This window comes from Ylistrum balloti, unplaced genomic scaffold (assembly GCF_031769215.1).
Source record: "Ylistrum balloti isolate Yb309-2 unplaced genomic scaffold, AGI_CSIRO_Ybal_v1 Utg369640, whole genome shotgun sequence".
NCBI classification, from domain to species: domain Eukaryota; kingdom Metazoa; phylum Mollusca; class Bivalvia; order Pectinida; family Pectinidae; genus Ylistrum; species Ylistrum balloti.
In genome coordinates this window covers 1,599,874-1,613,481 of record NW_026781901.1, presented here as the reverse complement: position 1 = coordinate 1,613,481, position 13,608 = coordinate 1,599,874, and the positions used below count along the sequence as shown (strand labels likewise).

General features: G+C 35.9%; 1 protein-coding gene across 1 annotated transcript in view; it reads right to left on the bottom strand.

Moving 5' to 3' along the window:
- Positions 1 to 3,325: 3,325 nt before the first annotated feature.
- LOC132553597 (lon protease homolog, mitochondrial-like) overlaps positions 3,326 to 13,608 on the bottom strand; it is a 46,862-nt gene continuing 36,579 nt past the window's right edge. The window contains exons 21-22 of the mRNA XM_060217856.1: positions 11,906 to 12,070; positions 3,326 to 5,764 (exon numbers count right to left, since the gene is read on the bottom strand). Coding sequence (XP_060073839.1) covers positions 5,588 to 5,764; positions 11,906 to 12,070 — 342 coding nt within the window. The 3' untranslated portion in view covers positions 3,326 to 5,587. The remainder of the gene's footprint in view (positions 5,765 to 11,905; positions 12,071 to 13,608) is intronic.

Here is a 13,608-nt window from a genome sequence, read left to right as displayed (position 1 = left end):
CGTGTACATTGTACAAAGTATAACATTACCGTATTAAACCTCGGAGTATATATATGTTCCATTAATACTACTGTTCTTTACAACTATTGACTTCAATGATTAGCCCCAACCTTTAATTGATCAGACTGGCTGCGTCCTTGAGATTGACCCGCACATCAAAAGCCTTTTTTCGAGACAGAACAGCATTTTTTGTTCAGCGTCTTTTCATTCCAAATTACACTGTATAAGCTTTCAGAGTTTTATTGATTTTTGTATGAAAACTACTAAAATGCAAATTACTTCAGACTGTAATTACTTTTTCTGTCCTCGAAAATGAGTAGACCACATAGTGTTAGTTCCGGATACGTGGGCGAGGCATGCACAGAAAAACAGAATTCAAAGCTAGTCTTCCACCCAATCTTAGAAGTCATAATCTTTTTTGCCTAAATAACACCCTTCAATACAATTTTAGATTTAGGTACAGTAGAACCACATAATGAATTAAAAGTACAATTATTTTATCCTTCAAGGACTCGTCAGTAATGCTAAGGGTTCAGATACTGAAACCTCGGAGGCCATTGGGGAAAAATCAACCGAAAGAAGCGTCAAAATCAGGATTGGTAGATACACTAGCCCCATTTTTCAATAAATATCTTATTTTCATAAAAAAATACTTACTCTTCTACATCAGTCGCTTGTCTCGATATTTTCCTACAGTGAAACCAACATGGAAAGCTGTCCACCAAGCTGTATGATAAGCATGATTTCAATTTTCTTGCTGTGAATTTTCCATTTCAGTATAGCAACACCCTTGCGTCCCAAACTTATGGTGTTAACATTTCGCATTTGATTCGATATTCAAGGGCCTGTTCCATTATCACGATTTTTGTGCAGAAAGTTGTCAACTGACAGACAACCTCGTAACACAAGGATTCAAATAATGGATGTTGATGGATATCGGGAAATTTTATGGACATCAAAGTGATATCACTAAGAACTACTCTATATCTCTGTGCGATATGGAGCTGGACGTGTTTGATGCTCGTTGGCTTGTCTGTATACCTTGCTCTGGTTTGAGCTTGTGACATTACTTACTTTTATTGATTTACATGGCGGCTGTCGTCTATGAAGCGGAATACGCTTACTCTTTCGGAATGTCTGGCCTTATTTTCCTTGTACATTTTCACGAGTCTCCTGGTAGACCTTTATCATGTTAAAAGTTTTGACTAGTTTTATTGAAATTGAGTTTGGATAATGATTATGTTGCCATGTTGGCATTTACTTGATGTTTCTCACATACATCTGATAATTTCAACAAAATGTTAAGTACATGTGTATGAATGAATATTTTGATATATTGATAATTCTTATTTTTTGTTGAATCCGGCACTAGTGCATGTGTACATCTATATAGCATACTATACCTTAACATCTGTTTAGACAATGTTCCCTTCTAGATTTCCACACTTTAGGCAAATATCATTACTTAAGAGTCTTACAAAGACTTTTTCAAACAGAACTGAGTTGAATGCCATACCTGTCAAATCACCCAATATGTGTGATATCAGCTTGATAGCATGTGTTTTGTGTGATATCAGCTTGATAGCATGTGTTTTATCTTCCACTCTATTCAACACACTTATTCAACAGATATTGTGCTAGTTATTATTGCTATTATAAAAATAGATGTAAAAAAAATTAATAATAAACTTACAAAAATTACTAACATACACCAGAACTTATACAGAATAATATTTAGTGACAAGGAATATATACATTGATTACAGAGAATTCCCTAACCTCTGGTTGTCCGTCCCTAACCGCTGGTTGTCCGTCCCTAACCGCTGGTTGTCTATCCCTAAACTCTGGTACTCTGGTTGTCCGTCCCTAACCGCTGGTTGTCTGTCCCTAATCTCTGGTACTCTGGTTGTCTGTCCCTAACCTCTGGTTGTCTATCCCTAAACTCTGGTACTCTGGTTGTCCGTCCCTAACCGCTGGTTGTCTGTCCCTAATCTCTGGTACTCTGGTTGTCTGTCCCTAACCTCTGGTTGTCTATCCCTAAACTCTGGTACTCTGGTTGTCCGTCCCTAACCGCTGGTTGTCTGTCCCTAATCTCTGGTACTCTGGTTGTCCGTCCCTAACCGCTGGTTGTCCGTCCCTAACCGCTGGTTGTCTGTCCCTAACCTCTGGTATTCTGGTTGTCTGTCCCTAACCTCTGGTTGTCTATCCCTAAACTCTGGTACTCTGGTTGTCTGTCCCTAACCTCTGGTTGTCCGTCCCTAACCGCTGGTTGTCTGTCCCTAACCTCTGGTATTCTGGTTGTCTGTCCCTAACCTCTGGTTGTCTATCCCTAAACTCTGGTACTCTGGTTGTCTGTCCCTAACCTCTGGTTGTCTGTCCCTAATCTCTGGTACTCTGGTTGTCTGTCCCTAACCGCTGGTTGTCTGTCACTAACCGCTGGTTGTCTGTCCCTAATCTCTGGTACTCTGGTTGTCTGTCCCTAACCTCTGGTTGTCTGTCCCTAACCGCTGGTTGTCTGTCCCTAACCTCTGGTTGTCTGTCCCTAACCTCTGGTACTCTGGTTGTCTGTCCCTAACCTCTGGTTGTCTGCCCCTAACCTCTGGTACTCTGGTTGTCTGTCCCTAACCTCTGGTACTCTGGTTGTCTGCCTCTAACCTCTGGTTGTCTGTCCCTAACCGCTGGTTGTCTGTCCCTAACCTCTGGTTGTCTGAACAATGTTGTTCTTAATTTTTGTACCTTATAATTTTTCATATCTTTGTCTATCATATTGACTACTTACTGAATAACACTTGTAGGTCACTCATAAAGAGTCAAATTTTGAATACTAAAAAAACCAAAAGGGGTGGGGATGGGGTGGGGAGAATTTTCCTATGCCTATAGATAACAGTATAATTATTTACATCTACATGTGTTCTGTGATAAAATATCAACCATAAGCATCCATCATGCAAGCTGGAAATCAATAAAGCAAAGTAGAAACTAAGATAGAAAGTCAAATCTACTCCACGACCCTTGAAAAGAAGAATAAGTCGGTGTTTATAACAGGTAACTTTTGTTTCATGGATGACAATCAACAAGTAATGTTAATTCTAATTGATACCATGTTCTCAGAATGGTAACAAGATACACAACAGAGTTTACCTTGTAGGTGCTTAAACTTACTTTTACTACAATGAAACTGTCTACTTGATATGACAATAAGTATTGAAACAATTGCCTGTCTGGAAATCACTTGTTACATAAACTTTTACATGCTGAAATCAGACTCCAGATTACTGTAGAAGATTGAAGTGTTTAGTGTATATACAGAAATATAACAGACATGTTAACATGTATCTACATTTATTCATACACAAATAATGGACGCCAGGACACAAACATAAGTCACATAGCTTTAACAATGGTTAATAATATTTACATAAGATGATTAGTGTGTATATAGCTTACTCAGAGAGGAAATAAATAATAAACAAAAGTTAATACAGAAAGTTCAGCAATACTATCAGCACCATTAGTGACGACCAAGACACTACGTGTGATATACTACAAATATACATTGATACCTAGGTCTGTTTCTCTTGTAGGTCAAAACTGCTTATCTCTACTCTTCCTAGAGAGTTTAGTGATATCTTAAACAGCGAAAGAAGTTAATTAGTTTATTGCCCATGGATCATATAGCATAGGTGTTAATTTGTAAAGCATTATAAAGATGAGAGGCAGTGCAGTTTTTTAATATCAGGTCCAAGCAATACTCAAATTTGTACAAATCTTTCCCTACATCTGCATGTGTACCAACTCACATCATACTACTAGCTTGTAGGCAAAGTAGGTCCAGTCATAATTCTCTCAAGACAAAACAATGACTACAAAATTATTTTTATGCTAATGTAATTCTGTGATCAGAAAAAGGAAATCGTTATCACATAGGTCATTTTAATTACCGAAACGTGCAACTTTCTCAAAGTCATTTCCGGAACAAAATATTGTATTTCTTTGACCATTTGGTGGTATTAGCATAGAGATGTAATAACTATGAGATACTGGCAAGTTAAAAAATTATGTCTCTCTGATGGTGATATGCTGCCAAATTGACAGTAGACTGATAGTGCTACAGACATCTTCTCAATCAAATTATACTCATTATCATTAATTTCTGTCTGTTAGGTCATTCAAACAACATACATCTCTCTTTAAAACAATAATATAGCTTAACAATTTGAATTGACTTCACATTTACATTAATACTTATGAAAAACTATTTCCATCTGGATTAATTCATGGTGCTATCAATTTAATCCTGTTTTATATCAACTCACATCCATCCAAACAATAAATACAGATATAAATATAGAGAATATCGACTTCAGGCACACAATAAAGAACTGAAAAAGATACGAAGGGGAAACTAAACACAATATTGTCTTAATTCAGGATATTTGGAAACAATAAAAGGAATATGTTAACTTCAGTATATGGTGATTTTCTGGAATAAAGTCTAGTGAATGTGGAGTATTAAATACTGGCGTTATAGAGATGGTGATGTCGTCAAATCAGGTTACTATAATGATGTGTAGTTGATGTTTTATAGGGAAACTGGCTACAGTCATAATGATGTGTAGTTGATGTTTTATAGGGAAACTGGCTTCAGTCATAATGATACACAACCATTTTCTGTTTAAAACATATATAATTATGGATGATGGCAAATAAAGTAGTTTACTCTGCGAAAAAGGTTTGCTTTAGGAATAAATGTGAGGTACTTACACATTCTGTAGTTAGACTCTGGCAAAATTTCTCGGAGTTAAACTTGGTTCTGTCACAATTATCTCATAACAGCTATCCACTTTACACATCATATGAATTATGATGGCACTTTTATTTCAAATAGAAGTGAATTATAATAATTTGTTTTTGTTTCAAATAAATTTCTTATTTTGCATGTTGTTTGGGTTTTTTTTTTGCTAATTGAAAGTTTGGATAACACTGAACTTTTCACAATATGGTGTTATATATTCCTAAAGTTTGTAACAAAAAAAAAGAGGGTGAAAATAACAGGTTCACATAAACTGAAAAACATGTGTTTCAGTAGAGGATTTTCATCGATTTAAATGTGTTTTTAAATATTAGTATCCATTTACTATCCCATATAGTGTAACAGCTTTGACCTAAAGTTCAACTCAAGTTTTAAGTTATTTAGATAAAAGAAAAGGATGCCATCATCAAAATAAAATTAGATAGTGTTGACAACTTTAAATCAAAAAGAAATTTACAACCATTCTTCCAAAACTCTCTGTTTTCTATCAATTCACACTTAATATCCTGTCATGTCATTTTTAATCACATTAATGCCAGATTCCTGAACCTATACATTTGTATTTTCACTTTTCTGTCACCACAAGGATAGTTTCTAGTTACCCACAATTCCATGCTTCTGTCATCACAAGGACAATTTCCTGTCATCCCTAAATCAAAATTTCCTGTTCTCTGATTTCTAGTTTTCCCACACTGTCTAATTACTTTCAGCAAACTGGAAGTTCCTTTTTACACTGGTAATTCCCCTTCATTAAAATATTTTCAAAAAATATATTCAGTTTCCTGTCTCTGCACTGTCTGTTTCCTGTGAGCCAAAAGCTATGTTGTACACATCTTTGTATTCGCTGGCATAGTGTACCTCCAAGTCTTTGGTGATATAGTCAGGAAGATCTGTAAAGTCCCGTTTGTTCTCATCTGGCAGTATGATACAGGTAACACCGGATCTCTTAGCCTGTGTAAAACAAAGGTGATGTAATTATACATTATACACTTTACCTCTTATAATGCAAAAACAAAAGGGAGGTAATTATATCCTAATGGAAACACATGATCTCTGAGTCTAGGAATGCAAAGAGGATGTAATTATTCTACATATCTAACATCAGACATTTAAGCCCAACTGCCTGTTAAAGATAAGAGGAGTCAATTACATATTATACAGGTAACATCAACATCAGGTATCTTAGCCTGGAAAACAAAGTATATAATCATGGGTAACATCAGAGCAGCAGGGAATCCCTGACACTATCTCACTGAGGACATTTCTTAACCAACTGTGGCTTGCATAATGCAGACAAATAATTTTGAATAGACCTTCTCAGTACAGAAATCTGTCACAACATCACTGCAAGGTTAATTTTCCTCAGAACACTGTGATGAACTGATAAGATTCATGATCAATGAAGTAGATATAAATGTACTATTGTATAAACACTGCCTTGATGGGCAAATCCACGGATACTTTGTGATACTTAGCGAAGGCAGGTTTAATCGGTATAAATATTATACAATTTACCTGTAATAAATCTTAAATCACTGAATTGAGTGTTTGTGACTTTGAGGCTATTTGGCTGCATGAAACAATCCAACGAGAAAAATAAAATCCTCAAAAAGTTGAGAAGATTTTCTGCAAGTTTTTATTTTGAATAAACTCTAAAATGCTTCATAACTTCTGGGTTTGAATTTTCACAACGGTTGGAGTAAAAGTCCCCAAAGAAAGGGGCTTCTCATCTGTGGTTCTGTGAGATAAATTCCAACAAGCATCCGAAAAAACCCATATAATATCTATACATACAACTTGGCGGACCTTTCAGAGTAACAATATAAAATCTTAAGTATCTGATGAGGTACTGTTGGAACACACTTGATGTCCTTGACAGCATGAGGGTGAGTTTTGTCCTCGTGACAATTATCTCTAACAAGGCAACATTACTGTCGGAAACTATTACACTCTAACTCCATATTACAGCACTATTCTATAGCTGCAATAGAAAGAAACAGCCTTGATACAGTAAAATTTTGTAAGCTAAAACATCAAGTGCATGTAATCAATGTCATGAATATTCATGTCCACAAAATGATGCCAATTTCCAGCCATCTCCCTCCATCCCGCTCTGTTAGTGTTCCCAGAAGCACCTTACACATAGGAAATAGATGTCGCATATCAAACCCTACTGGAAGTAAACGTAATGGTCATTAATGTCAAGATTTTCGCTCACTATTCATTCGTAATAGGATACAGCAACCATGTAACAACTGTAGCACCAGAAAGCTGGTACAATTAGCATATATACTTACAGTATTACCAGACACATTCCTTCAACAATATACCTTCATATATTTTGAGAAGTGGTATTTTCTAAAATGTAGAAAATATATTCCAGTTTCTTTCAAATCATATATATCAGTCATTTTTAATACTTTTTCAATATTTCTTCTTGTGTGTCATATTCATGAAAATACATGTCCTTAGCCACACTCATGAAACACATCAAATATTTGCTAATTTGACATAATTCCTGTCATCTCTGATATAACATTAATCTATTATGACATCCTAACTCTATTTTTACATGACATAATTAACTAAGAAAATTAACATAATCTTTTATTGTCAATCCTCCGATTGGACACAATTTTTTGAAATGGAACTTTTTTTCACAAAATCATGAACATTTCAAAGTGATACCTTTCTTTTGAGACACCCTGTATAACAGGAACTCATCAGATTGTTTCTACTATTCTCAAACGTCAGGGGCAGACAACTTATAACTGACTTATAGAATCCCAGGCAAACAAAAACAGAATTCAGTATCTCTGGTAGAATATATATAAAGGTCACCTACTACAAGACTAAAAGATTTTTAAATGAGTTGTTTTTCGCCGATGTGAATAATGGATGTATATCATTCTAGAAAATGAAAAATGACTTTTTTTTCTTTGAAGGAATATTTAAACAAGATCCACGAGAGTCATGAAATATACATTATCTTAGAGAAACTGTTCCACTGTTAGAAGCTTTTATCTGGAAAATTGATTCAAAGCAAACATGTCATGTCGAAACTATAAACATGTCTGTACTGACACAGAACCGATTTCAATTCTGTTATCTGCTTTTGGCTTCTTCAAACCTAGACACATCATGATCAGTAAATGTAATCCCCGACAAGGAAATCAACATCAGATAAAAAGTAACACAACGTATTGATCATCTAAAATTAGACTTTTCATGTGAAAGCTTAACATGTATGATTCTGATTCATAACAGCTGAGTTCCTGCAAAAGGGATGGTTAGGACAAAACCTTGAATCTATTCCAATAAACTACAGCAATATCTCATTATTTTTTCCCTTTGAGAAGTGAAATACAGAAATCTATATACGTTTAAGCAATAATTAACCACAGAACTGTAAAAGAAATATTTATCTATAGATTAGATAAATCAAACAACTGTAATTGGATCTTTAGTCAGGAAAGTCTGACATCTGAACGACTAAATTATCTATGGTAACTGTGTATGTAAATGTATCTTAGTCAGGAAAGTCTGACATCTGAACGACTAAATTATCTATGGTAACTGTGTATGTAAATGTATCTTTAGTCAGGAAAGTCTGACATCTGAACGACTAAATTATCTATGGTAACTGTGTATGTAAATGTATCTTTAGTCAGGAAAGTCTGACATCTGAACGACTAAATTATCTATGGTAACTGTGTATGTAAAAGTATCTTTAGTCAGGAAAGTCTGACATCTGAACGACTAAATTATCTATGGTAACTGTGTAGGTAAATGTATCTTTAGTCAGGAAAGTCTGACATCTGAACGACTAAATTATCTATGGTAACTGTGTATGTAAATGGATCTTTAGTCAGGAAAGTCTGACATCTGAACGACTAAATTATCTATGGTAACTGTGTATGTAAATGTATCTTTAGTCAGGAATGACTGAGGTTTTGAACGACCAAAATATCCACATTAATTATGAATGTAGAAAGTCTCTTTGGTCTATAAATAACAGTACTTGCAACCTTCAAAAACAATGACTAGTTTCCTTGTGTAAACATGCCTTTTTTGAAGGGGCCACCTCGCCCACGGCTCAAAGGTCACATTTAACTAACAATCTATTGTTTAGGATACAATAAAGACAGCTCCTGACTCTAGTGAGAGAGGTTTAGTCAAATATACCACAAGCAGATATACCAGCATTAAGTCCTAGTCTTTGACAACATTCTTATGAGTCAATCAATGGTAGGATGATCAGGAAGAATATACCTTGGCTTCCATATTTGAGTTTTGGTGAACAAAAAGAGAGCAGGACACAGTTTAATCTTTTGAAAAAGATGGCAGGGCAAAGGGACCTGCTGTCTTGTTCTAGCTGGAATACCGGTTGACTAGAAATGGTACTGATATGACAACAGTCTGTAGTAATGGTATTGATATGACAACAGTCTCTAGTGATGGTGCTGATATGACAACAGTCTGTAGTAATGGTATTGATATGACAACAGTCTCTAGTGATGGTCAATATGTATGATGTATATGGCTACCTAAATTTGTGGCAATGAGACAGCTGGCCCTGAATATCAATGGTGGGTTATTCATGGGAGCCATGGCATGTGTTGTCCCAGAGAGTTATAAGTACACGTAACAGTTCTGTGCAGCAGATCATGTCCTACTCAACGAAATATGAATATGTCCCGACAACAGATCACTCAAGTTATCTCACGTATCATCGTATCATCATTCAAACTCATTCCCTAACAGCTTCATGTCAAATTAGGGACGATTACGATACGCTGGAAATCGGTCAACTGAATCAATGACAGGCTGGCATGTGTCATGAGACAGCGACTTGTAGATTTAGACATGGGATGACTTACTGACTTACTGACCTTGTACAGACCTGGAAGTTTGTCGGCAAGGATAATCTGAGAACTGAATTAGTTGTGTAACATTCATTCATTTTGTTTGGTTTCACGACAGTACTATCAACGAGAGATCCCAGAGGGATCTTGGAATCCACCATCTAATGTCCTATGAACATACTACAGATGGGGATTGTTTGCCCTTGTTATGAAGGGAGCATCAGAATACACCACATCTGATATACATTGCTGTTCTTAGTATAGATTTCATATGGAATCATGTTACTGGTGGCTACTGTTCACACTCCCCTGATTTGGTAAAATGGACAAAACTCTGTATAGAATGGTGAAAAGGATTCTAGTCCTTGAGGGTCAACTGCAAAACAGATTGAAGAGCAAGTGACTGACATAAATGGGGATGTCTACCCCTTCTTCTGCAACTATCAATGGCTAGGTGACGGAATTTCAGTGTAGCAAAGATGTGCTCAACTTAACAACTAGTACTAGCCCAGAACACATTGACACTGTGCTCAATCTAGCAACTAGTACTAGCCCAGAAAACATTGACACTGTGCTCAATCTAACAACTAGTACTAGCCCAGAAAACATTGACACTGTGCTCAATCTAACAACTAGTACTAGCCCAGAAAACATTGACACTGTGCTCAATCTAGCAACAAGTACTAGCCCAGAAAACATTGACACTGTGCTCAATCTAGCAACTAGTACTAGCCCAGAAAACATTGACACTGTGCTCAATTTAGTGATAGAAAACCACAGTACTACTCTATTTGAGTTAGCAGAAACAATGTCAGATTGGCATGAAGCATCTGAGTCTCCATCACTTCTATCAGTGAAGCCTTGATAGCTTGGTGCATTGCTAATCATCTGATATCTGTAACCTGGGATGAAACCTGACTCTATCACCGTGATCCAGAGAGTAAACAGAAAGTCAGATATGTTCAAAGCCATCAGGATATGGTTATGGCAACCAACATTTTTGGGATAATAAAGGATTGATTCACATTGACTACCTGCCCCACTGAACCACAATTAATGTAGAATGTTACAATAACCAACTGAAGCAGGTAAGCCAATCAAGCAAGGAGACACAACACAGATATCAAATCTGTTGAGGGATTCCGCTTCACCAAGCTGCAATGGAAGCTGTGTGTGTGTGGTTATGAGTTCCTTCTTCCATCCTTGTCTCCACGATTCTCTAGACTTAGACTCCAACAACTTTCATCTCTTTTTCCAGACAGAAAAAATACTTTGGCCCCAAGCTTTGATGATGATGATGGTGATGAGCTGAGTGCTGCTGAGGAGTGCTAGTGGACCAGGAAGTTGAGTTCTATAGACTTGGTATCAAATGACAGGCAAACTACCTGAGGAAGTGTGTATGGTTGGAAGAGGATTATATTAAGAAAAAGAGCAGTACAAATCCAAGAATCTCGCTCATTTTGAACCAAATGGTTTCTCTAGAAAGAAATCAGCTAGACCTCAAAACGTCTGATTTTAAACATACACCACTGGACACTTGGATCCATTTTTACAAAATTGTATTAAAATACTGCAATAAACAAGAAAACCTGATGATGACCTTAATATTATGATCCTACATCAACAAGTCACTAAACATATATCACAATTAAAGTACTTCATGTTAATATCATCAGGTAACTGACACACATACCTGACCTCTGTAACCTTCATACTGACCTAATTTATCAACCATACACCTGGTTATAATCTTTACCATGTTTATTCCAAAATATTGGGTAAAATTATATTATTACTATAGGGAAAATATTGAATTTATTCATTTGATCTTTTTAACAAGGAAAGATATCATTGTGTGATTTTTACATAAAGACAAAGAGAACACTATATTTGACCTTCATAACATTGAACTTTCATCATTTAACCTTGACCTTAATCATCTGACCATGACCATAACTTTGATATACCTGATATAGATATAGCCACAACAAGGACAAAGTTGAGGATGGATGACTAATGCAGGGCAATTTAAACAGCCCACTACCTGAGAGTAATATCTAAAATTACACTGAAGACCAAGATGACTTCCTATTACACATGATCTTCACTTAAGCAGACAAAAAACATGGTCCATGACATGAATCATGTGTACAAAATTTGAGAATGATCTGTCCACCACAAAGCACAACTTATTTTTCTCAACCTCCGTTAACATTGATATACTTACTGCTATGGTCTTTTCCTTGATGCCTCCCACAGGTAAGATTTTACCAGTTAAGGAGATTTCTCCTGTCATGGCCAGGTTGTGTCGGACAGGCTTTCCTTGGGCAAGTGAAAGTAGAGCAGTCACAATGGTACACCCTGCGCTGGGACCATCTTTAGGTACTGCACCCTGTAACGATACATTATCCTTAAATCAACCTTGGTCATAAGAATCTCTTTTTATCATTATAACAGCTATCTGCACATAAGTCTTTGATAGACGGCTGCAGCTTCTATATATATATATATATATATTGATATTTCTGTTCTCAAATATCTACAAAAAAAAAAACAAAAATAAAACAAAACCCAAGAACAGGTCGCTTAACTTTCCCACTTAACTAAATACTGATGTCAGCAATGCCGAGAACAGTCGTAATAATATAGCTCTGTGTGTCGTCATTATCAACCATTGTATGAAGTAGTAGTGTCACAAATTTAATTTCATTATTGATATGAAAGTGTAAACTCTAGCAATTTTGGAATAATTGCACTATTTTACAATGTATTTTTTTTGTTTGTCTGAAATAAAATTGCCCAATGATATTACATGAAAAAGTGATGCATCTCTCAGCCAGATTTCATGAAACAATGTGTCTAGTGTTTTATCGGGAGTTATCTATGTTTTTGTGTCTTTCAGAAGATTGGAGTGATTTCCAGATTATAATAAGCACTGAAATTATCAATGGAAGTCAATTCTGTCAGTAAGTGACGACATCTTGTTTATAACAGATCCTACATTTGTAATTTGGACTGTCAGATCGATGTCTAGCTGACAAAGTTTACGTACTTGTTAATCTAGTATGTTATTGCGAAAATAATGATTTTGTGGCAAAATTTCACAATTCACAATAACTTGTTCTGTTATAACTTATATCCTTGTAACAATACTCATTCTAACAACTTCGGATATATATCAGTACACTGTAGAATGATAACGTAGTGAAAGTTACTGATTATCAAGGAGACATCGAGATCTATTAATTTCAACTCTGACCAAATCACAGTAAATTATAGTATACAGTCTCGTAGACTACAATTTGGCAGAGTAATGATGTCTAGGCAAATGCATCACAGAATGTAATTATTACATTTATTTCCACCAAGATTACTTTATGGTGGACATCTCAACTTGACCATCGATTGCGTACTGGTACGCTTCACCAGATCGCCATTCCTAGCGTAATACACACCTGGATTACATAGAACTAAGTGGGAAACTGGTGATAGAATGAAATTATATATTAGCAAAAAAAAGAAACAAAAGTTTATTTTTAATGGTTATCATTTTACCTGATTGATGATTAGTTCAATGTTTGGGTTTCTCGATTATTTTATCCTGATTTTTGACTTACGTCACTGCTCTTACTCTCCTTACAATTGACCCAATCAAAGTGTTTATTGCCCTTTGAGGGATATTATTCCACTCCTGAGTAAGGGTCTGTGTGAGTTTAGCGCATTATATGGGATGTTGATGCGCTTCCTAACCCTGTCCAGCTTGTCCCACAAATGCTCAATTAGGGACAAATCCAGACTGTATGGTTGCCAATCAAGAACTGGGACGTTGTTTTGAGCCAGAAAGTCACAACAAACTCTAGCAACATGGGGCCTCACATTGTCCTGCTGCAACGTAAGGTTACGTTGATGGATAAGAGGAATGACATGTGG